Source organism: Podarcis melisellensis, assembly GCF_964234715.1.
Source record: "Podarcis melisellensis genome assembly, chromosome: 6".
NCBI classification, from domain to species: Eukaryota; Metazoa; Chordata; class Lepidosauria; order Squamata; family Lacertidae; genus Podarcis; species Podarcis melisellensis.
The window spans coordinates 59,701,622-59,727,094 of record NC_138538.1 but is presented as its reverse complement, the minus strand read 5'-3'; the positions used below and the strand labels follow the sequence as shown (position 1 = coordinate 59,727,094).

The 25,473-nt window shown below is 41.0% G+C and overlaps 1 protein-coding gene across 9 annotated transcripts in view; it reads right to left on the bottom strand.

The window, feature by feature from the left end:
- NFIA (nuclear factor I A) overlaps positions 1 to 25,473 on the bottom strand; it is a 420,964-nt gene that overhangs the window by 71,625 nt on the left and 323,866 nt on the right. For all 9 annotated transcript variants that reach the window (XM_081915818.1, XM_081915823.1, XM_081915817.1 and 6 more), the window contains exons 5-6: positions 15,688 to 15,805; positions 9,534 to 9,661 (exon numbers count right to left, since the gene is read on the bottom strand). In XM_081915818.1, coding sequence (XP_081771944.1) covers positions 9,534 to 9,661; positions 15,688 to 15,805 — 246 coding nt within the window. The remainder of the gene's footprint in view (positions 1 to 9,533; positions 9,662 to 15,687; positions 15,806 to 25,473) is intronic.

The window sequence follows — 25,473 nt, the reverse complement described above, 5'->3', positions numbered from 1 at the left end:
AGAGAACCTTCTATATAAGCCCCAGGATGAAATTTGGGATTGTGTTCAAAACCACTTGCCTCAGAAACAATCTAAGAAAAAATAGTGACTGTTTGTTTTTACTTTGGGATACTAAATTCAGCATTTTGAAGTGTAGCAAAGGACAAACAAGAAAGTATTTCAGATATCAGAGGCAGTATTCTTCAGCAATTTGCTGTCCTAAAATAAAGATGTACTTACATTCTGCTCTACCTATAAGTTTTTCAATTGGTTTTCAAGGGTACCTGCATTGCAGTATTCCAGTGTGGAGCCCACAAGGGCAGCAGTGATTGTGACACAAGAACTGCATCAGCAAAAAGGGTCATAGACATTCAGCTAAATTTGTACTTCCAGGGAGGAGGCATGAGTAACTTTTTCCATCTCTTTCACAGCTGGCATTGAAATAGGTTACAAAAGCAGCATCTCTTTGGACCGGCCATATGGATAGTTGTATGTTAAAGGTTTGATGGAACAAGGACACCTAGGCTATTACGCTCAGCTGAAACGTGGCAATAAATCATAACACCATAATGAGGTTTAATTATTTCAATGGATTACAATACATGCTGGACTATCTTGAAATATATCTATACCTAGGGCTTTTTTTTAAGGGGAAACTCACAGGTAGTCAGTTCCAGCACCTCTCAGGTGGGTGCCAGTGCCATTCTAAGAGAACGAGGGAGGCGTTCATGGGTAAGTTCCAGACCTCTTTTTCTAGAAAAACAGCACTGTCTATAAATATTTATTAAATTCATTACTTTTTTAATGGTAAAGGAGTACGTAAGCAACTATGGAGCCAGGTGTGCAGGAAAATAAAAGTTAAAATGAAATATTATTATGGAACATAGGTTGTTATGGGCACATTTAAAAATATTGAAGACAAAAGAAAACACTTCTGCATTTTCTTATTGCAAATCTTGTACTACATTAAAGAGGTGGGAACTTTATTGCAATTGGTCACAAAACAGAAAATTTGTGCCAAGTTTCTTCCCAGCCTTTTGTCCTACTCTTCCTCCATTATTAAAACCCTTTTCTTTTTCTACTCTATGGGGGTGGAACTTCAGGAATGAAGCAGGGGGATTGCGACCCACCAGGCCTCGGCCTCTGTCCCTCAAACGTCTCCCTACACCCCACCCCCAAATGGCCCTGCTTTAACCCCCAAGTGTTTTTTCCTGCCTGGAATGTGTCCCTGAACTCTGATAATGCCTCTTGCTCACTTCGATAGAGAATAAAATTAAGCACTGTGGGAAATTAAGCTACTGTACAATTGTAAAGTTTACATTTGTTGCTCCACCCACCTTTGCCCCTGGCCCCACCCACCACTCAGGTGACCATCAGAAGGTTGTTCTGAAGGGAATGTGGTCTTTGGTCTGAAAAAGGTTCCTCAACCATGTTCTACCGAACTGGAGCTGTTGCAAGTATGCTTCCATTTAATTTCTTTTCTAATGTCAGTTTCCTGGCTACTTAATCATCCTGGAACCCAGATTCTTCTGAAAAGACAAACTTTACAGCACATGGTACCTAATACACTGGATTGTGCAAGGAACCAATTGTAGCATTATTATGGCTGCTATCTTTGACTCCAAGCCCACAAATCTGCCCCAATCCAGCTATAAAGAAATCTATGATTTGGGGGGGGGGGGAATACATCTCTTTCTGGATCATGTAAAGGTAAAGGGACCCCTGACCATTAGGTCCAGTTGTGACCGACTCGGGGGTTGCGGCGCTCATCTCGTTTTATTGGCTGAGGGAGCTGGCGTACAGCTTCCGGGTCATGTGGCCAGCATGACTAAGCCGCTTCTGGCAAACCAGAGCAGTGCACGGAAACGCCATTTACCTTCCCGCCAGAGCGGTACCTATTTATCTACTTGCACTTTGACGTGCTTTTGAACTGCTAGGTTGGCAGGAGCAGGGACCAAGCACCGGGAGCTCACCCTGTCGCGGGGATTCGAACCGCTGACCTTCTGATTGGCAAGTCCTAGGCTCTGTGGTTTAACCCACAGCACCACCCGTGTCCCTTCTGGATCATGAACCTCACCCAAATGTGTATCTGCTTATTTGGGTGTGGATGCTATCTGTCTATACTGCATTGCATCCAATGGGATGAGTATTTTAATGTTCTGTTGCAACAGTTCATGTGTTGCATTTTACTAGAACTCAAACCAATAGATTCAAGTTACAGAAAAGAAGATTCTGACTAAACATCAGGAAGAAATTTCTGACAGTTAAGAGCTGTTTGACAGTGGAACAGACTCCTTTGGAAGATGGTAGACTCTCCTTCCTTGGAGGTTTTTAAGCAGAGGTTGGATAGCCATCTGCCATGGATGCTTTAGTTTCAGGGGGTTGGACTAGATGACCCTCAGGATCCCTTCCAACTCTACAATTCTATGAATATCTGGTGGGTTCTTTATTTGGGGATGACAAAAGGTCTCTTTGGCAGGCCAGTGTCTCTCGGAGCCAACAGCAACCTAGCTTTGACGATTAAAAGAAAATAAGACAAATTTAAATAAGGTAGGGTGTTATCAATGGACAAATGTCCAATAACAGAGGTAGTATACCTCTGAATACAAAATACCGTGGACAGGAAAGGACATTCATGGCTTCCTTGTCAGTTTGGGACTATGCTTGTAAGCTATATAGCATGCAGTTGTTGCACACTGAATACAGGACTAGAAGGCCTATGGCCTGACCCTGGAACAAATACCACAATGGAAAGAAAGTTTCTGCAGCACTGCTCTGATAAAGTGAGAAGCTGGCAATGCATCTATCTTTGCACCAGGTCCACACTGCCCTGGTAGTTTGGGCAATGGTATCATGGAAAGGTGACATATGGAAGTGAGAGCTGGACCATAAAGAAAGCTGATTGCCGAAAAATTGATGCTTTTGAATTATGGTGCTGGAGGAGACTCTTCAGAGTCCCATGGACTGCAAGATGATCAAACCTATCCGTTCTGAAGGAAATCAGCCCTGAGTGCTCACTGGAAGGACAGATCCTGAAGCTGAGGAGAAGGGGACGGCAGAGGACAAGATGGTTGGACAGTGTCCTTGAAGCTACCAGCATGAGTTTGACCAAACTGCGGGAGGCGATGGAAGACAGGAGTGCCTGACGTGCTCTGGTCCATGGAGTCATGAAGAGTCGGACATGACTAAACAACTAAACAATAACAACAAAGCATCGGAAGGAGCCACTGCATGGACTTCTCCTACAGGACTAGGGACTTCCAATGTCACTGGGGTGGTATGGGAAGGACACATGCTAGAACGAGTGTCATACTACTAAGGTAATAATGGAAGAGACCCAAAGATCGAGGAAAGAAGACACTGTCCAATATAATAATAAAAAAAGATGGATGCAATTTTCAGACAGTTCTTCCCTCTATAACTTTTGTGGTACTAAGGCAATAATGTCAATGAAACAGATTATTGTCACAGATAATGGTCACCAGCTCCTTCATAAATTGCAGAAGAAAGAGAGACATATTGATCCAACGGTCACTTTCTGTCATCGTGTCTACGTCTATTACAGCAAATGAAGGGTATTTAATTATTTTACTTAATGGCTACAATGGAAAAAGACTATGATTGTGCCTCAAGTACCTCTATTGACCTGCTGCATTTTTTGTAGCATCATATTCATTAATAGATTTTTGTTGGCTGCAGCCTGTTGGAATATAACAGAAGTGAGGCTCTGTAAAAGTAGACAGTGTACAAAAAGAAATACATCATCATGGATTTCAGCAATGATTCTCTAAGCTCTGTATAATATATCCGACTAAAGTCAGTTCAACTAGTGCTTCTAGTAGCTACCACAGCTGGATACAGGAAGAAACAGAAAAAAGTTAACACGGTAGTCAGGAATATATGGTGCAGAAGAACTCTGAGCTACTCCTGTTCCTGTGCAGATACCAACACCTACTCCAGAGGGTGAAGAAAACAGTACAGTGCAATGGAGTTTATTACATTTTAGGGTATATCCATTATGCAAGCACCTTCATCAGCCTACAATGGTTTTAGCATACTTTAAAGATTGTGAGGATGGTGTGGTGGTGGCTTGGTTTTTTTCAAGATATGTAGATTTTGGAGTGCCATGACTACCTTTTTATAACCTTTTATAACCACAGCAATTGATATAGATCAGGGGTGTCCAATTGGTCGACCACAAAGGTCCGCAGCTTTGGTAATCTCCCCCCTAAAAGAAGCTCAACAACTCTGGGAGAAATTTTCTAACAGTTTTCAAAAACTAGCTATACTGATTGCAGTAAGCAAAGACCCTATGTTGGTGAGTTGCACAGAGGAAATATAAGCATAGGGGGGAATTGTTGTTTTTCAACATGCTCTGTGCTTTTATCATTGCTTGCATCCCAATTCTTGCAAGTAAAAAACATTGGCTCTGATAACCGACCACTGGGTGCTCTCCCCATCAGCTGGCATTCCAGCAGGCTACTTTAGTGGGGGAGAAGGACAGCAGGGCTCATACAATCAGATCTGCTGCAAGGTGAGGCTCCTCCTGTCACTAACTGCTTCCATTCCAGCTAACCATTACAGGAGCTACTATATAACTGGTGTATGTTTGCCATTTCCCTCCTCCATTCCCACCCCCCTTTCCTTTTGTGTTGTGCCTTTTATATTGTAAGCTTGCAGACAAGGGACTATAGTATTTCAGTTGGTTTGGCAGCCTTTTTTTGGCTGAAGAATGGGGTAAAAATTATCTAGATAAATAAATAAATACATGTTTGTGCTGTATTGATGACAAATCCAATAGCAGTGCAGCATTCTGAGATTGTAGATAAGAAACCAATCACTCAGAGTGTGAAAAAAAGATCTTTAATGTGCTAACACAGCTATCCTCTTTCATGTAGTAGCAGTTGAGACTAATGCATTGTGATCTCAAGGTCCTAGTGAGCTTGCTCTTGAAAATGCATTAAATGTTTAGTAGCAAAGTATCCACGTTGCCTCCACACTGGACAATTACTGTGGAATAGCTAGGCTTTCCACTCACTTTTTACATGCTCCTCCCATGTTTTTCCTGTTCAGCTTCTCTTTTCCTCCTTCCCTGCACCCAAGTGCAGAAGATGTGATTATTACAGTGGTGTGAGAAAGACAGTTTGAGGAAAAGAAAGGACAAACAATCCAGAACAACACATTTGATAAAGCGTGTTCTCCTTCATGGAGAGCACGTGTTGCAGTGGGGTCTAGCAGGACACCCCCTTTTGGTTGCTGGGTGGGACCGTTTAGATGGCCAGGCTTGTGATTGGGCTATGTTGGATTGTTGGGGAAATTTTGATGTTGCCAATTTGTGGGATGTGCCAAGGGTTTTATATACTGAGCACACAGCATTGAGCGTTCTCTTTCGCTGTGTGCACCGGATCACCCGCCCACCCTCCTTAATTTAGGGCTTTTGCATTTGACCTTACTATGCCTGTCATGGGGCCATCTGCTTTTGGGGCAGGGGCCTGGTAAGAATTTTGTCCATTTGGCTGATTGGCTGGTACCATTTGGTTTTTCCCTACTGCGTAGCAAATCGTCACAACTTGTAAGGTTCCGTTTGGCATTGGTTAAAAAATCGGTTGGTGGAGGGGTAAGGGTTGGCTGTGCATACCCCTCCAATGCTGCTGCTGCAAGGGAATTCCGTTAAAGGAATCCAGGGGCTTGCCATGCTTTCGTCCGAATCCCTAGTGTGGGGCTTGGGCAGCGCAAGCCCCTGGGAGCATGCGGGGAGAGGTGAGGGTCTGGTGCCCAGCTCCATTTTCTCCCCAAAATGTTTTCCCTTACTGGCTTTCGCAGGGTTGCGGAAGTCAGTTCTGTCCCTGGGCGGGGACAGATAGTCGTAACCAGTGCCTAAGCAACCACTCACATTTATGTATTTAATAAAGTTGTGGCCAAAATTATGCCAAAAACCTTAAACAAAAGTTCTGTGTGAATTGTGATTTATTTTGGGTGGTGGCTTGGGGACCTCGACACACAATGGGTATCTATCATAAATTCTTATTTCATCTTTGGAATTCCATCCCAGTTCCATGAGCCTTGTATCACAGTCTTTTATATCCACTGCTGCTCATCTGGGGACCAGAGCCTAACAGAATTTAAAACAACTTTCTTCCTATCAGGTTCAAAGCTTGAAATTCAAAAATAAACTGGGGGGAAATGTTAAGAGAGTGGGAGGCCAGGTAACCCAACCAGTTATACCCTTGTGCTGCTATCAAATAACAAAGGGTTTTCTAAAAAAAAGATATTCAAAAAGTTTTAAAAACGTAATTTTAATCAGCACTGTCGGCTCACTATTTTGCAGGCTTAAAGCCACACGAAAATATTAATCTGTGGTGAGAAATAGTGAGAGAAGATTATTAATTCTAAGGTTAAATATCTAGCAGCCCGTTTGACCTATATATCAATTTAAAGATATCTAAAGGAGAAGCCAGTACCTTACAGTATATGTCAGCCTTCAAAAGGGCCACATAAGTTAAAAAGGACATCACATCTGTGTTGGATTACAGAATGCAGTTAGAAAGAGAAAGAGAGAGAGAGAGAGAGAGAGAGAGAAAAGGAAAGGGGAAAGCAGAATGTTTTATATCATTCAGCTTCACGGAGTGCATTTGATCATGGCAGATTAAAATAAAACAAAATCCCAAAGCCAAGAGCTTTTAGGTGTATTTATGGCTGTATAACAGTTTATACTAGTTTAAAAATGGAGCCTATGCGGAATTGCACCAGAGTACAAACTGAAGCCTGACGCCGCTTGATTTCCTTACCAAGTATCCTCATTATCTCCTCTTTCCTTCGTTCTCCGTTAGCAAGAGTTATGTGATGAAAGTGCTGAGATAAAGTAATGGTAAGGAGGATACCGCAAGTGGTATTTGAAAAGCAGGAATAATTTACTACGTGTCTGCTTTGTTTTACTTCCCTGTGTCTTCCTGTGGTGAAAGGAAATTCATCTTTTCTGGCAGACTCCAGCCTTTTTAGGCCTGAGAGCTCCCCAAGCACACTGGAGTGCAGGTAAATGGATGCGAGTCTCCATGAGTACAGTATTAGGAGCAAGGATTTAATGCTGTGTTTTGCTTGGTCTATCATGCCCAAACTACAAATAAGGCAACACACACTTGTTTGCAAAAATTGCATCAGATGTAGCAGTAACCGTAGGGCAGAACCCTTCCTTATGGGCATTTTGCCTGGAAGTTTACAGATGCATAATGCTTCAGCAGAGAAAAATGCAGTGACTGGAGTGTGAAACTTTGATTCTAACAGTGTTACTGCATGTGACATGGAGATAGGGGCTGAATGTGTAGATACATGAACAGGAATTGCTGGTAGTCATGTTTATCTTCTCAGCATGGTGCCATCTACATAATTTCTCCAATATTATGCATGTATTTGCTACAGGTTACAGCTCTGTGGTTTTGAGGTAGCCTTGAGTATAAGTATGTTGGCCATTGGATCAGAGCCAGAACACTAGCTTCCTGGCAGTAGCATGTCTGCCATTTATAGGAAAGGAGACCAATGAGGCTAGGTGGTGGAAATCTGGGCTGTGTGGGAAAACCAGTGGAAATGCCAGCTTGGGTCTGCTGGTGTGCCTGTACAGCCCCTAAGATCCAGGCTACCTCCACCACCCATAAGCAACACCTATGGGAGTTTCCCCTATAATGCAGTTTCTATCATCCCAAACTATTGGTCATGTTGGCTGGGGAGTTCAATAGTATCCAGAAATTCCCCATTCCAGCCTAGAATATGAAACTGAAATAATCTTAAGACATATATGACTTGGTGAAAAGCAGGCTGCCTGAGAATGAATGGGATTTTTAACTTCCTTTCTAAGAGAAACTGGGAAAGCACTTTAGCTTATACAATATTTTATATGGTTTTGTTAAAGTAAGTGGAAACTTTTTCATACCTGTGAACTCTGCCTGCCCAAGAAAACAGCTGTAAATGTCTTATGTCGCTTTTGCCAAAGTGAGGATGGGGGCTGGGTGACTTCTGTTAAATCATTTTTGCCAAACTGAGCAGTTAGTTTAGATTTCATCACTCTTCTAGAATGCATCCTACCATCTCTACATGCTAAACCTTCTGATACTCTTTTGTATCATTAGCTCTTCCCTTCTTTTATCCCCTTTTCAGCAACCCCAATTTCATGACTAGAACTTTGCCAAGTTACTTTCTTCCAGCACCCCGTTTCACCTTATTCTTTCCTTTCCCCCCTGTATTATGAAACAAAGGCACTATAGTATTCTCCTTCCTATTTTTCTAAACGTAAGTGCTCTTCCTTAAGCCCAACCATTCATCCTTACATTCCCTCCATCTTTTACTATTAACACATTATTATTATTATTATTACTACTACTACTACTAGTAATACTTTGAATTACCCACCCTTCACCACATGTTTTCAGAGAGGGTAACAGCAATTTAAGAACTTAAACCTTGCCACAATACATGGCAAGATCTAAGTTCTTTAGTTCTCTCGGTATTGGTGGCCTAAGAGATTGCAACTGCTTCATGAGAATGGAGTAGCACCAGAAGTGATAATGGGATCACCAATATTTGTGAGTCCATTGGCACATTTACAAACAGCAGAAACTGTTGTGGACACCACATACACACACCACAATCAAGAACACAATGCTACCTAACTTATTGGCTACAACAGAATACTTCTCCCGAGTCTAATTTCAGTTGGGGAGGGGACTCTGCGGGCACAAAGGAAGGCCTCTGTGGCTGCACATGCACCCATGGATACCATATTAGCAAGCCCTGGTTTAATACAATGGACTGCTTTGACAAGTATTTATTAGAATGACTGTCTTTTAGCTTGCTTGCTCACAAATTCAAAATCAACATCTTTATTTCAGAATTGTGTGCAAATTAGAAATAACAATAACAAAAGAATCACTTAGAAAAAAAATCAAGGGGCCTTTTGTCCATAAGCTGCAATTATACTTTAAAAAGTAATAATATAATTTCCTTTAAGAGGCAAAAGATTTTGTGACAAGAGGTAAGATATTTATGTAGCAGGAAACACAAGAAAAGTTAAGCCAAAAGGATGACTTGAAAAGTAACTAACAAATCCAGAAGTGGAACAACAGTATCAATGGTACGTAGAAAGACTTCATTCAAACTTTCCAACATTTAAATCGACAAAACAACCTCTCCTGCAATGCCATTAAAAAGCCATTACAGAATAAAATCAATTCACGTTAACAATAATTTGAAAGGGTCTCCCACCTGTCATTTTACAACATAATATAAATTGCAGGATGCTACTCTTTGGGGGCAAGCAAACCTAATTCTCAGTATTATTTTGGAATAAGGAAGCCTTGAGAGTCACGGAAACCATAATGCAACACTACAAATGCTTGCCTAAAATACTGGAATGAATATTACCAAAATATTTACAGCTGCATAAGCACTCAACACACACTACCTCGTATATTGAATCTGAAACGCAGTCTAATAATTTTTAAATAAATACATACATGGAAGATAGCTTCGAAGCCCTAAAAAGCCACCTGAGTGACTCTATTTACCTGGCTCCACTTCATGCCATCCACTTGACTGGCTACCACTTCCTGGAGACCGCCCTTGGCTTGTATAAAATGGCTCTTCACCAGGACTGTCCATTTCATCCTCTACAGATTTGAGGCGCTTGGTAGAGCTGGAATTGAAGGAAACACACACAGAGAGAGACATTAATGCAAGAGCTAAAGTGAGACAAAATGTCAGGCTGCATTTTAGAGTTGCAGCTCTGGAGAACTTCCTTGCTCTGAAGCAGAGGTGATGCAGCTACTCTGCTTCTTCTGCCCTGTTAATCTTCTGTCTCCCTTGAGTGCTTTGCTCCACCCTTCCAGCCCTGTGCTTTGGAACAAAAGTCAACTCCTGCTTTCTACTAGCAGGATGTGCTCAGAGGCCTGTAGAGGCCTGGGAGAGAAGGTAAGGTATACTAGCTGAAAACTTGTTGGTGTTTTCAGTTCCATTTGCCTTTTGGTGGCATGCGGAAACTCCAGGCCAACAATCCCACTTCCTCTACAGTCTAGTCCATAATCCACCATATTTATTTTGGAGAAGGCGGACAAAGAAATGCAAGAGGATGAGAGCTTAAGCATGTGTGTGTATATGTGCAAGAGTGTGTCCCTATAGTTTGTCACACCAGAGCCTAAGTGAACAGGGTGTTCAAACGTAGTATTCAATTTGTAAAGGCCAACAGTACAGATGCTCAGTGTGTGAAAAGGACACTATGCATGTACATGCCTGTGGAGCTCATCCATGAAAGGTGGGGATCCTGATTGCCTCAAGATCTCCTCTTGCATAGATGAACTGTATGTATGTATGTATGTTGGTATGTGCATAGAACTCCTCACGAGAAGATGGAGGAAGATGTGGCCACAGGGTGCAGGAGGCGGGTTGCCTGAACTCTGCTTATGTCACTTCCAGCTGCAAAGGTAAAGTATTTTAGAGCAGGCTGTATAGTCCAACCATTTCCATCCTTCTTAAGAATTCAGCTTAGCAATAACTTGTTTGCACGGTGGCCCCGTTTTTCATTTTTATTTTTACAAAGCTTCAGTGGTATGGGAGGAGGAGAATTGTTCTGACATTTATTCCACGAAGTAGTTTAATTTCATAGTTACTCTGTAAAAACACCTTGTACAAAGTGTTGCAGGTTGGAGTCCTCTCCTTTAGGGTTCCAGCCAGCCAGCTATTTCCTCTTCACCCCATTTCATTTCTTTCCCACTCCTCTAGCCTCGTTTCCATTCCTGTCTGCCCCAAAGTCAGTTAAGCTGCCCATAGCAAGCTCAGTCCTCATTGAACTATGTAGCCCCGGCCCAAAAATGCCTTGAGTCTGCTGGCACTTCCCTCTTGTCTGTTGCTGGTGTGAATTTCAGTACGTAAGGATCCACTTATGAGGTTACTGTTAGTCTATGCAACAACTATAACTACAACAACTGTAACAGCAGGAACTACTACAACAATTACAGCAGCAGCAGCAGCAGCAGCTACAAGTAAGATTTTCCATTCCATTTTAACATGGACTGGTCTTTTACGTGGAACAAAGTCATTACGTGATCATTATGAGTAAGGTTTTATAGTTCTCCCTCTCTTTCACATTAACAAACCATCACAGAATAGAACTGGATAAGCAAAGCAAATTCTGTGGAAAATGAGGAAAAGATTGAGAGAACAAATTTGACATAAAGGCAGCTTCTTTGGGGAGCCAGAAAAGTACTTTGAGGATTTTGCTAAATAGTGTGGCTTCAAGGAAATCATTGCTTGGAGATTCTCTCTCTCTCTCTCTCTCTCTCTCTCTCTCTCTCTCTCTCTCTCTCTCTCAGCAATTCCGAATTCACTTCATAAGCCAAAAAGATTTTTAACTTGAGCGATGCAGAGGTGAAATGCAGAAAGACTGTTACTCATCACTTGCCACATACATTCCTCCCTCATGTAACATTCAAGCAAAGCCTGAAAGGAAAGATAACCCTTGTGCTGAGCTCTGAAGGTCAGTCGACTCGGACTCTGGCAGAGTAATGTGGGGAATTGCAGAGCCAGGAGCCCTCAGCTTCTTGAGCTATAGTATGAGGAACAGACTGCGGCTGGGAGGAAAAATGTCCTATTGAATTCACTTTCCAAGACAGGGTCAGCAGATATTACATCTATTGTCAGCTTTATAGAGTCTATTGCACATTTCTATGTACAAAGGAAGCAGAAACTCCCAAGGGTAAGCTACCTGACTAAACGTCCTATTCAGTGAGCCAGAGAAGGCTGTTTTCTGTATCAGAGATCTATTGCATTTGGATGGTGGTGGTAATAAACTGCCATAATTCCTCTCAGGCGGAAGTCTTTATAGAGATAATTCACACCGAGTCTTCTTGGATTTTGTCACAGTAAGGATTTTCTTATTTGACGTTTGAAGCAAGATCTCTGTGGTATCAGAAGATACTAGAACTTGTATCTGAGAATAAAGTTTGCCTCTTTCTTCATTGTGCCTCCTATTTTAGACCCTTTGTTTACTGATACCCATGGAAGTCTATCCATGTATGAAGAAACATGGCTACAGTGGCTGTGTTTGGATGGGATCATAAACCATGGGTTATTGTGATGGGAATGAATTTATGCATGCCTCAGCCTCACACATGCCCTGTCTCCATCCACTATGGATGAGCGGGGGCAATAAGACACTTTTCTATTAATTTTAGATTATTCAAACCTGAAAATGTGTGGTTGCTACCAATCTGTTCCTGGTCACCATGCCAGAGAAGGAGGGAAGGATAAGCCATGCACAGGGTTTGTTCACACTGTTATGAACAGCTGAGGTGCAGGAGAGTGGGGGAGGGGTCAATCCTGCTCAATTTGGGTACATGGGAGAGTTCCCAAACCCAGCCCTAAGCAGGTTGGAAACTGCTTCCTTGAGACTTCATAGCACTGAATCATCTGATGTCATTGTGATGCCAGGTGAATGACAGGTAGGGGGCCCTACCCACTTGCTAAATTTGACTCATGATAAGGATCTGGCCCATGGAGCCAACAAGGTTCCCCACTGCTTTGGAACTAACAATTTATCATCACTCCCAAATGCAATAAACTAAGACACTTATTTTTCAAAACATTAAAATCAAGATTCTTAATATTCTGCCCATAGTCCAGGAATGCAAAAAAAAAAGTATGTTAGAGCCTGATCAAGGCATTTTAAATGTCGACACAATACATTTTTGCCTACAATACGGTCATTGCCTTGATAATCTCCCCAGCACTATAGTCTTAAGCTTATGTACTTACAAGTAAATATTAGCATAATCAATCGGAACATACTTTCATATAAAAATGTTTAGCTGTAAATAGCAAAGCTGTAAGTGGTAAGACATTTAAGGAGAAGTAACCTATGTGAGAGAAAAAAACCCCAAATATATTGTGCAGTTATTAACTACTGGTGTTGTTTATAATTAGCTTCTTATCTGTGTAAGGTATTTGTAGAAGCATACAAGAGTGACAACTGAGTTTTACTTTTAAGTACCATTAATAACCTGTCTATTCCACCAGTCCTGTAATGGAAACAAGTATAGCCTGATAAATGAATGATAATTGCCCAGTGCATTCACAAAAATGCCAAATTTGCAAATAAATATGCTGATTACTGCTATATAATAATTAGTTTATTTGCCAACTTTCAGAATTTTGACTAAGTAAATAGTATATTCTCTTAGTCATCACAAGTTATCAACCATACAAAGGTGTACTTGTAGAAAGTAAGCACAAACTCTTCATATTAGCTATAGGTGTCAATATATTTTTAAAAATCTGACTGCAGCTGAGCAGAACCAAGGTTACTTCACACTAGATTATTTTACATATCAATTCCGTGTAGGAGCAATTGGGTGCTCTGTCATGTGTAAACAATCCACATGCTTATCTCTGCTGAGTGTAACACATAGTGGTAAGATGCAGTACGCCAGAATAATCTATGTGAATAACTATATAAGCACATGTGTATTTAATATCCTTTATCGGCTTGCACACATTACCCAACAGTGAAGTAATATCTTCGAAGGAAATGATCAAAAGTGGCAAGAACCATGGTAAAGAGAGAGACATGTTTGCTAAGGTTCTGAAGGAAAGAGCTGGCCAAGGTCTAATGGAGAGCTGGCAATCCCTTGACTAAGGCCCAGATCATGGAAGGTGCAGAATTTGTACTGGCATTGTTGAAATTACCAAAGTTGTATGGGAAGTTGCCTCCAACAAACAGCTAACCCCATGGAACTGCCTCTGCACTGTTGTGTTTCAAGCAGCAATCACACTGCTATTAGCACATCTAAATTAAATTGGGCCTAATCCAGGAATACTCAGTTTGTGAACAACTGCTCAAGTGGCTGGTTGGGTGAGAACACGTCTAATGGAACTGAGAAGGCCATTTGGTTACAAACCTATTCAAGGGAGCTGTTGGACTTTTATCATTCTTTTTTATGTACAAAAATGAGCCCAACAGAGTAGTCATGACTTTCATTGACAAACCATGTAACATTATCATGTGGAATGTCACTCCACTATCTGAGCCCTGGAGAACTGTTATAAGTAATATCACAGCATAATGTTTGGTTATTGCAGCAAGCGGACCCTTCTGAAGTAAACTGGTACTAGAAAATATAATTAATGATCAGTCTTTGAGTGTTTAGAAAAAGATACTCTGATTATTAGGATCCAACATGCAGATGGCACCAGATTGGGATAGGAAGCCAATGCTGCTGAAGATTTGGGATTCAATAATACTTTAACAGATTGGAGAACTGGGCCAAGACTAACAAAATGAATTTCAACAGGGACAAATTTGAGGTTCTACACTTACGCAGGAAGAACGAGTTGCACCAATACAAGATGGGGGACATCTGGCTTACCAGTAGTACATGTGAAAAAGGTATATAGATGTCATGATAGACCACAAGCTTAACATGAGTCAACAGTGTGATGCAACGACAACAAAAAGCAAATGCTATTCTAGACTGCATCAACAAAAGTATAATGTCCCGCTTTATGTTGTCTTGATCAGACCACGCCTGGAATACTGTCCCCAGTTCTGGGCACCATAATTTAAAAAGGGTATTTGTTCTAACAGGGTTTGGGGAAACTGAGTGGACCTGAGGGATAGCTCAGTTAGTGGAGCATGAGACTCCTAATTTCAGGACTGTGGGTTCGAGAGCCATATTGGGTGAAAGATGCCTGTATTGCAGGGGGTCGGACTAGATGACCCTAGTGGTATCTTCCAACTCTACAAGTCTGTGATTCTGCTTTTAATGAAAGGGCTGGTGCTGAACTGTTTTTATTGTAACTACTTGTATGGTTTTAATTGATGTTTAGTATGTGTGTGTAGATGGATGGATGGATGGATGGATGGATGGATGGAGAGATAGATAAATCGATAGACAGACAGACAGATATAGTTATAATTCTATCAATGTTTAATTATTATTTTTCTACATTGTTAGCTTTTAAAAAAATCTGTAAGCCACCTTAAGTCCCTGTCAGGGATAAAGGCATGGTATAAATAATAAATAAATAAACTGTAAAGATATATTACTTCTTATACAATAGGTTGCATTACGTTGCAAGAAAGGAGATTGAACAGCAGGATCCAGATAAATCAGTAAGGGCATTAACAGAGAGACCAATGCAAGTTTGAGGAATTGCCCTTTAGAAATCAACTTACAGATAAAGCTTTAGGAATTTAGTGACTTAACCAAGCAGTTGATTTTTTTAGTCTGGGTTCCTATAAGTCTTGATTTTGAGGCTTAGATGCTAATTTGCAGCAAGGATATTTTTTATTTCATACTGTGGTCCTTTTCTTAAGCATCCATGAGATTGGATTTACAAGTACGCCCAAAGCCTGTTGCCATTTTGAATGATATTAATGATCCAGATTGATTTTTTTCTTTCAGCTAAAGTGGATCAGTCATTTGACAGGCATGATAAGAAATGGCTCCTTATTTACATCAACATTAAGCAGAAGAAAAATCTATTGTATAACTCTGCAAAGCGCGCCAGAATGTATATGGGTGCCACTTTATTTTTACAAAGGATCAGTATCTCAGGCAGAATATGTCAGGCAACATAAGCACTAAATGACAGCATTACTCATTTTGAAATGTCCATGTAGTCAGGGGGATTGAACCATAACCCAATATCATGCACAGATCAAATTACCTGGTAGAGGAAGTGCTTGGTAGAGATCTCCTCATTGCTCCTGGGCTCATGCTATAGTATGAGGAACTTTCCAAATCTGAGAGTGAGAAATTAGGCCCTGTTCCGGCAGCTATCGGTGCTGCGAAAACAAAGGAAAGGAAGTAAGTAAGTGATGTGGAAAAGGAATAATTACATTTCAAACATTCACTTTCACCTTAATGACCTACCAGCATGTAGGTAGTAAGGTATGAGTTAATTGGCACTGTAATCAGCAATATTAAAAGTTCATTATGCAACTTTATGATTAAGGTCTTCTTTGAAGGTCTTTTACTGATGGCAAAGTCTGATTTTGTACCATCATGTATTTCAATGGCTTCAGAAACTGTAGGAATGCTTCTTCTTCTTATATCTGTTTCCTCATGTCTGGCATTACTGAGCACCTTAGCAATGTTCTCCCAAGCATTTCTCAATGTTTGCTGTCCTGTGCACATGATAAGGTCTTCCTTTGTTACATTTTTCTCTTGACTTTTACAAATGTGTGTAATGAACTAGTTTTTCACAAAGATATTACGAAGTCCTTTCTCTGCAGTGTTAAAAACAGAAGGTCATGAATCTCTTGCCATCAATAATATGGATCTGGTATCATCCACATAAGAAGTTACTAAAGGCCTTTCTAGATATTTTTTTATTACGCAATAAATATGCAGCTGTTACTTGGTTGTTGTGGGGGATCCAAAGCCTTCTCTCACCTGTTGTAAAGAAACAGCATCCCCCCAACACTTAAACAACAATTATTATTTTTTGCTGCCATTATATGAACAGCTAGTGCAATAGTGAAACTGTAGAACCCTGTAATCCTGAACTCAGACTAGAATGAAGGGGAAGACACACTTCAATCTTGACATGGGTTTGGGGTAACAGGCAGAGAGGCAGCAGCTTCATCCTCTGCAATTCAGCAACTGCCTCCATGTGCTAGGAGGAATCACCAAGCAATCCCCAGCCAGGCAATAAACAGACAAGGCCAGGATGAGCCAGCTGGTGTTACCACAGTTCACCCTCAACAGTAACTTTATGTATATTTTCTGTGCCAGTTATGGATTGATCTGGGGGAAAAACAGACAGCTCCTCTCCTCCCTTTCCAGGGGCTCCAGGAGTCTGTTAACTGCTTCATGACATCCTGTGGCATAAAATCAGAGCCATTCCCAAGAATGTATTACATGTCAGCAGACCACATATCAGTTTTCAAAGTGTTATTTTATTTAAATCTCCATTTCCTCCAGGAGTTAAAAGCAATGTGTGCAATCTCCCCGTTTTTATCTTCGCTACCAGTGAGGTAGGTTAGGGTAAGATGCAAAGATTGGCTCAAGCCCATCAAGTCAGCAATGGGTGTGAGTGGGTGCCATATACTTGTTTAGCCAGCGTGCAAAATGAACTGAACGGAGGCAAGTTATGTTGGATGTAATAGCCAAACCATAGTTAGGGCATTAGATCTAAGCAAGATTCCCAATTCTGGTTTCAAGGGCAAGTGGAAACTATAGTTTGCTAATTTGGCTCTAACAATGACCTAAGGTCTGCCAAACAAGGAAATCAGGGTTTGAATCAGAGTACACAAGGAAGCCAGGTGGAGGAAGCATGCAAGCCTAAGAATAGCCAAAACCATGGTTTGACACTGTGTATGAAGCAACTCATTGCCTGCATAAGTGATTTGCATATGTGAAATATCAATGTACTGCATTTATCATACATCTAATACATTCAGCAAGTGGTAAGCAATCAAGGTTGATTTACATGTTCCTTTAGCGTGTCCATGGCCAACAAGGGCCATCTCTGTAGCTAACTGAGAAGAACTGGTTGGAGGACTGTCTTTAGCATACGCACCACTGGCGTGCAAAGATCCACCTAGCACCCCCAAATTTAGTTTAGCCACCCCCATTTTTTTGGGGGGGGGGTGAACTCAAAGTTGTTGAACTTTTTCTGGGAATGGGGAAGCCAAAGTTGTTGACCTTTTTTGGGGGGAGGAAAATTGCTTGTCTGTAACAACGACACAGCGGAAATAACTGCTTTTGTTTCCTGACTCATTGGGAATATTTGACACTATGGAGTAACAGAGCAACGGGGGGGGGGCGTGAACTTTCTCTCCATTGCTTTTCACTGCCGCCGATTAAGAGGCACCGGTATATAGTAGGTATACATTTGGCGCCCCCCAGGGTACATTTGGTACCCCCCAGAATTTGGTGCCAGGGTGCCCTGCACCCCTTGCACCCCTGGGTAAAGACGGCCCTGACGGGTTGCCTCCTGTACAACTGTGACCGGGGCAGGAAACCTGGTGTCCTGTCGATGTTTGAACCTCAGTTCCCATCATCCCTGATGAATGGCCACATGGGCTGGGCTGATGGGAGTTACAGAACAGTATATTTGGAGGACATCAGGTTGCCAACCACCGCCTCTGTGCAATGCCACTTTAGCTGCATAAGCACACATGTCTGTTTGCAGTGCTAGGATTAAAGTGGTGCTATAAACATAACATTGCCTTACAGCAAGTCCATCCAGCCCAGTTGACAGAGTTTACTGGCAGAGGCTTTCTGGGGTCTCGGGCAGAGGTGCTTTCCAGCATTTATCAACTGAGAGCTTTCCACATGTAGAGTATGCAATATGCTAAACTGCAATCTTCAGCTGAGGAGCAACCATGTACTTAGTGTTTTACAGACAGCAGCTGAAGTACAAGAATAATGGGCAATACAAAGAACAAAATCCTCATACAGCTTACTTATATGGTTCTCATGCAAACTATGGCGTACTCTCAGCAGTGGTTTAAGGACAGCCACTGAACTGAGATGCATTGATAGCAATGCATTTTTAAAAGCACAGGATGGAAGGAGTGCAATGATATTAAAATGGGAGCCAGCCTTTAATGATCTTTGGAAGAAATTAACTTGGGAAATAATTTACAAGAACACTCTAAACTCATTTGCTGTCTTCCTTTAACTACAATATGCTTCCTGTGCAACGGGTGAATGAAACTTTAAAAAACCCCAACCATTGTAAAATTAACTCATTTTATCAATTTGTGCTGTCTGCTAGAGTTTCCTGACAGCAGAGACAAGAGGCTGTAAAACTGATGAATTTGCATGGAAAAAGAAACCAGTGTAAGTAATTTGTGTAAAAGGTAACACGGACATGGACTGCTATAATTCAGACACCCTGCGGATAGCAAACTGCTGCAGTGTGAGCAGTTATGGGTTAGAAAAATGACCACACTGCAGTCAGTCTGACTTGAATGGAAATCAATCATAAAGGTACACTCTGCAGCATCCACTCTACAGTTTTAGCAGTCTTGGCCAAACTTATTTGTGCTTTTAAAAGCCTTCGCTTGATAAATTTTCATTCACACAAGACCTATGGAAGTCCAAACTGAAAGGTTAATAATGTCTTTTCGAAGCAGGTACATAGAAATCTTGCTCCCAAGCCACTATAATATTTATTAAACAGGATTATTGAAGACAGAAAGTGTGTGTGTGTGTGGGGGGGGGTGATACACAGCCCAAGTCTATGCATGTGTACTCAGAAGTAAGTCCTACTATATTCCTATGGTATTACTTTATTAATTTACTCCAATCAGCATCTGTTTCTCTGTGTTCTCATTTTACTAGGCTTAGCTCTCTTAAATCTAATTGTTCCTCATGAAGAAAATACTTTTGGAGATATACAGATATCAAGGGAAGCAGGCGGAGAAATAGGTCTACATGAACTTAGGCCAAATACAATGTGAGAAAGCGTAAGGACATGATAGGGAATAGCAACTCATGCTATAGGTAGTATTTGTATTTGTTACTTTACTACATTTATGACTATTATATTTGTATCCCACCTTTCCTCCAAGGAGCCCAAGGCTGTGTACATAGTTCTCCACCCCATTTTTTCCTCACAACAATCCTGTGAGCTAGTCTAGGCTGAGGGTGAGTGATTAACTCAAGGTCATCCAGTGAGTTTCATGTGGGAGTGGGAATTGGAAACCTGGTCTCTCAGGTTCTAGTCCAACACTCTTAACACTACACCGTAACTTACTTGGAACTTAAGCACTTAGTGCAACTTTTATTACATAGTACTAGACTCTTTTTGAAGAGATTGACCATTTTTTCAATTGGCTTGTCTTGTTTTTCAGTTTGGGGGTTGTTTTCAGAAATAACAATAATAGTATTAATTCTATCCCAACCTTTCCCACAAAGGAGTCCAGGGTGCAAACACCAAAGTGGTAAAAGATAACAACAACAACAACACAACAGCAACACCCATACAGCATATGCAATGGTCTGGGTTTATGGGAGTTGTAGCCCAACAACACTTGGAGTGGACACAGGTTTTCTACTACTGCCCCAGATGAACAGAACCTTTTCTATGGGTTCTGTCCTTTCCTCTTCTGCAAGGCTCTAGTCTTGATCCCATCAGGCTCCAACCATGGGCTAAAAGAGTCACAGCTTCTCTTAAGAAACCTTGGAAAATTGGGATAGAAAATTCTTCATTTGTAGGTTCCTAAGAACCTCACTTAATTTTTGTGGTAAAAGAAACATAATCTGCTTCATACTGTAGCATATGTGGAAAAGGTAAGACTTCTGAAAGCAAAATAAATACATTAATCAGAAGCTTCTCTTTATAGTTAAAATGTGGGTCCTTGCCATACAGAGAACTAAGAATGAAAGCTTTTCCCATTATGCAATAAAATGGTCCAGAATGTGCACATTTAAAAGGTTCTACCGAATTTTTAATAAGTGAAGCAGGATCATGGTAGGAGCAACCCAACGTCATAAACGTTAGTAGCACTAGGAGAATTGTTTATTGATGGAATGAAATAACTTCTCTCCTCTGTATTTGTGTGTTTAACTGGCAATAAAGGGCTTTGTGTGCCCATTTTCAAGTTACTTATCTTTGTAAGCACCATTTTTCAACTAATCATGTAAGGGACAAGGGAAGCCTGTATCCAGGATGTGTTTAGAACTTGGTTAACTTTTCTCCATTGCCTGGGAAGAAAGGAGGCTGGAACTGCAAAGATGTGTGTTTTAACTCTGAGGCTGAAATAAAACAGTTGTCTGCTTTACCTTTTTGTGTTAAAGCTTACAAGGGCAGACAAAATATCATGGTAGAAGAGGAGGCAAGGACGCTGGCCTTCTGCCATCGTAAGTCCATCTGCCAAATATGTCTATAGACCCATTATAGCTAGAAGGACTCAGCAGTTTCTTTTGCAGAAATGCTTCATTCTGGTTGCCCCCAAGGTGCAACTGAAATCTCTGGCTCAACTGAGCTAATCCTTCTTCCAGAGTGCAGAGATTTCCACATGCTAGAGGTGGAAGGTACAAATAGGCATATGAAGAACTGGACCATTAAGTCGGCAATGATAATCTTCAGCGATCCCACCATTTATTTATTTATTGTAGCCAGCATATAAACTGGCAGCAATATTTCAAAACTAGGAATCCCAATTTTCATTCTTTGGAATATGTTTTTGAAAGAGCAGGATTGTAGGCTTTGTAGTTTTAGGGACATTTGAAAAAATGAAAGCAGTGTCCACAAAAGATTCTAGCAATGGCTGTATGTTCTGTGACATGCATTAGTATCTGTCTCAAAAGCTTGGGTCAAAAAAAGCCTCTCCTTCGTTTTATGATGTGAACCCTAGAGAACCTGTTTTAATTATGCTCCTTTTACAAAGGAAGAATTCTGTTTTTAAAATCTAGTTTCTTTACTAAGTGGCATTTAGGGTAAGGAAGCTACACAGAAGATGTTATACCATGGGACCATACTAAAATTCCATGTGTTCTCCAGCACAAAGACTCCAGAAACAACCATTGTCAAGACTAAGAAAGGATACTGAAATCTAGGGAGATATGTCTAACTGTTTTGCATCGATTCCAACCCAATGAATAGCTCACCTGTACAAAAATCCCATTTGAAATGGATATCTGAACACACAGTAAGGTAGCTTTACTGAAGACTTAGTCTCTCCTTCAAGCTCTCCTTTGATTGATGTGTGTAAAGTTTGTCTAACTGAACTAATGCTGCCTTGGGATCCAGTTTCAGCTGACTGGGTGGTCTGGTCACAAACCTTCCCTACACATGGGATACATTTCAATCACTGGGAGTGCCAGATGAATCTGCCTGAGTCACCCCAGTCCAAAGGTTCCAAAAATATGCTACTATCAGTACAATTAAATCTTGACCATTTTATTAATAAAAATCATTGATATATGCAAATAAAGAAATAGCAAACAAATAGTTTGAGTATTTGTCTTATGTGTTGCAATGATCAGAGGGAAGGACAAGACAAGCTCAAGTTCGAGTCCCCATTCAGCCAAGGAGCTGTCTGAATAAATGTTGGCCACTTGTCCTACCTCACAGGTTTGTTCTGAGGATCTGCATTTGAGTAGGAGACCCAAAGATTGTTACCTGGAGCCATTTCTTTTGGATAATTTTTTTTTAACCCAGCCAGTATTTATTAATGCTTTAAATTATGTTTCATGGGGAACCATGTAGCTTTTATTTTTATACACAGTATTCCACCTTGTTGTTTTTTTTATAGAAGTGTGGCTTAAAATTTGTATACTAATTACAAAAATGTCACTAATTCTGACTATTCCTTCTCTGCTGCATCCTACTCAGCACCAACAGCTAGACCCCTATGTCCCTAGCCCTACTGGGATGGTGCTTCATTTTATTTTTTAACCAATTAGAATGTTCATAAGCATTTCCATAACACTTCAGCACCTGAGACAATGGCATCGGAGGGCTAATTTAAATCAGATGAAGTCAGATCTCTTACAGTTAGCAGCTCAGGAGGTTTTAAAGGAAGGGGGCCGTGTTTATATCAGTTTTGCTGTTGTTGTATTTTCCTGTTTCACTGTGGCAAGTTGGCAAAAGCACCCTTTCCTGGAAATCGACATGATCTGTGCTCTTATTAGGCACTTACTTAATCTCTTGAAAACTGTGAAGATTATCCAAAGAAGGATTTGACTTCACAAATAGATATATAGATATTTTGATAACTACAGCAGCAAAGTGATGGTGTCTCTAGGGTTAAATGGAGGTAAACCTAAGGAACAAGTGTGCCTTTTAACCAGCTAGCCTTTTCATAAACTGATTAGTAAGCATGAAAGGAAGAAGATGTGGGAAATGTGGCTAAAATCTGTGGCTTGGCCTTTATCTGCTGTAGACTGTTATGTTAGCTTTTGTAACAAAGCCTTGTAGAATATCACAGATATTAAATGTGTGGTGCTCATTTTAACATTACTAGTGCAGTATGTTATTGACCAGCTAATTATGCTGAATTCCATTTATAAACATAGCTAACCACTAAGTTTATGGAGACTTTTTGTGCTGCTTTAATAGGATATTGATTGAGAGCAAGGTTTGAGTGGGCGGCCATTGAATTGTGTAATGGCATACAAAAGGCAAGGTCACTGCAACGGTTGATTCTAAGCCTGCCGTCTATTTTGTATTATAATTTTTCTTTTTTCGCGTCTGCCTTTTCATAGCCAAACTCGGGTTGCAGCCTCTGGGCAGTGGTGTTTTGCTATTGAATATGAACTTAGCTTCTTTAGCGTTTAGTTTCATGCTGCTGATTTTTAACTACTCCTCTTACAATATTGATTAGCACAGCGGAAAACTCAAAGGCTTGTGCAAGGAGAAACAGTGTAGCTATCTTGCAGCAGAATATAAGAGATACAACCCTTCAAAATATTGGCTGGTCAATCATCTTTCATTCAGCACTTCTCATACAAAATCAGCTCCTAGCTGAGACTGCGTTTGTATGAACAATCCTGAACACCGCTTAAATTGAAGTCAGTGACAGTTGAGAAGGTTGCATAATTTCCACCAAATATTCAATATAATACAACAAGTGAACCCTTTCCACTAGTGGTTAACTAGTTAAAGAGGGGGAATTGCATAACCACAGGCACTCTATCATGATTTTATTTATTTCAAGCACAGAAAGACGTTCTGAGCCAAACCACAAAGGTCTCTGGCTAAGGTCATACCCTGTTCGCCATTTCTACCTAAAAGTGTTCTGGCACTCATATATATTGACTAGTGACTAATTGCCGGTAGCCATTCTACATTTTCAGGCTTCAGATATTGAGAAAACTGCTGCTGCTCTGGATCCAGGGATATGTTGCAACAGGCTGCATGATCCTAAGGTCTTCTTAAATCACTCTGTACACACAGGTCTGGTTCACAGGACACAGTAACCCAACCTTACCATGTGGATGTTGCAGGTATCCAAAGGGGAACTCTTCACTCTGCTCCTCCCTGATCTTTGCATGCTGTACTGAGCTAATCTAAGGTTTCACTTAGCATGTTGTCCAAACCCAGTCCCATGATTAAGCTCTCTCCTCGCTAACCATAAGCTGTAGTCAAAACCAAACCATGGTTAGAACTTCTGGTTAGTCTGGACAGAACTTAACCACAAGCCTGAGTGCCAACTTGCTCAGTGCAGCAGGCAAATAAAAAAGATCAGGGAAGAGCAAAGTGCTCCAAGTTCCTTTTTGCAAGCCCACATGTTTGTGTGGTCCTGGTGAACCAAAAAAAATAAACTGTGCAATGGAGCTGCCAGCTTTCAGCAGTGTGAATAATTCAGGGCATGATTCAGTTAATGAGTTCCGTCAATGGAAGCCTGAGCAATGACTTTCGCCTGTGCAATGGAGCTTTCCCATCTCTCCTTCCTCAGTATGCCCCACACCCCTGAAATTGGCTTGGGGGCGGTCAAGAAAACCCCCAGAACAATGCATGAGTGGAGGAGAGGGGGAAATCATTCCATATGACAAGCTGAAATGCTTGCACTGGCAAAACAATCGACACAGTGTGATGTTGAATCCCTCTCATTGTTTCTTACTTCCACAGAAATGACGATGTTAAATCCCTGTGTATGTTACTTTCCCAACAACATTACATTCTAGTCAGCAGGCTTAGGTGCCTCAAACTAGATTTGTTGGGGTTTTTGTAGAATCAAATATTTAAGCAGGACAAACTGTGTCAACTTCCATCCTGACCACTTTATAGCAGACTAGGATCAATGATGATGATGATGATACCACCCTATACCTGCTAGTCTCAGGATGGTTTACAGGATAAAATCAGAATATAAAACTACATAATCAAAATAAAAACAACAACCCAATAACCTCCCCCCCCCCAAGGATCTACCAAGTTCAAAACTGCAATGGCAGTAGTCACAATGTACCACCCGTTCACTGGGACCTCTTTCTTGCAATACCTTTTGCTCCCTCCCATCCTGCACTTTCAGCCTTAGTGATACAGCCCAAAACCAGCAATCTGTCTGGCCTCACAAAATCTTCAGGTCAAAAGGTGCTTTAAAAGAGGAGCATTGACCTCCCAAGGTGATTGTGGGCAGTCATGCTGTACATGAGAGTTCACTGCTTTATTGCTTTTTAAGCAATAATGATTCATGCTGTACAGTAGTTGAATTATTGCAAGTTTCAAACACTAGGGTGCCACCTTATGCCAATCTAAAACATACATTTCATTTTAGTTTCCTACTGACAGAGACGCTACATACAATTCACCTGTTTGTGTGACAGTGAAACAGATTGTTATCTGTTGCTTTAACCGAAGAGTCTAACCAAAGGCTGCACACCTAGACAGTCTAATGCCAGGCAACAGTACCACAAGATTCACTTTTTCCTAGGTTTTCTAGTTGCAATATATTATATCATCTTTGTCGTGTTTGGTTTACTGTTTGAATAGGCTGATTTATAAAGTAAAATATTGACTAGAAGTTTAATAACTAGAGCAGGTGAAAAA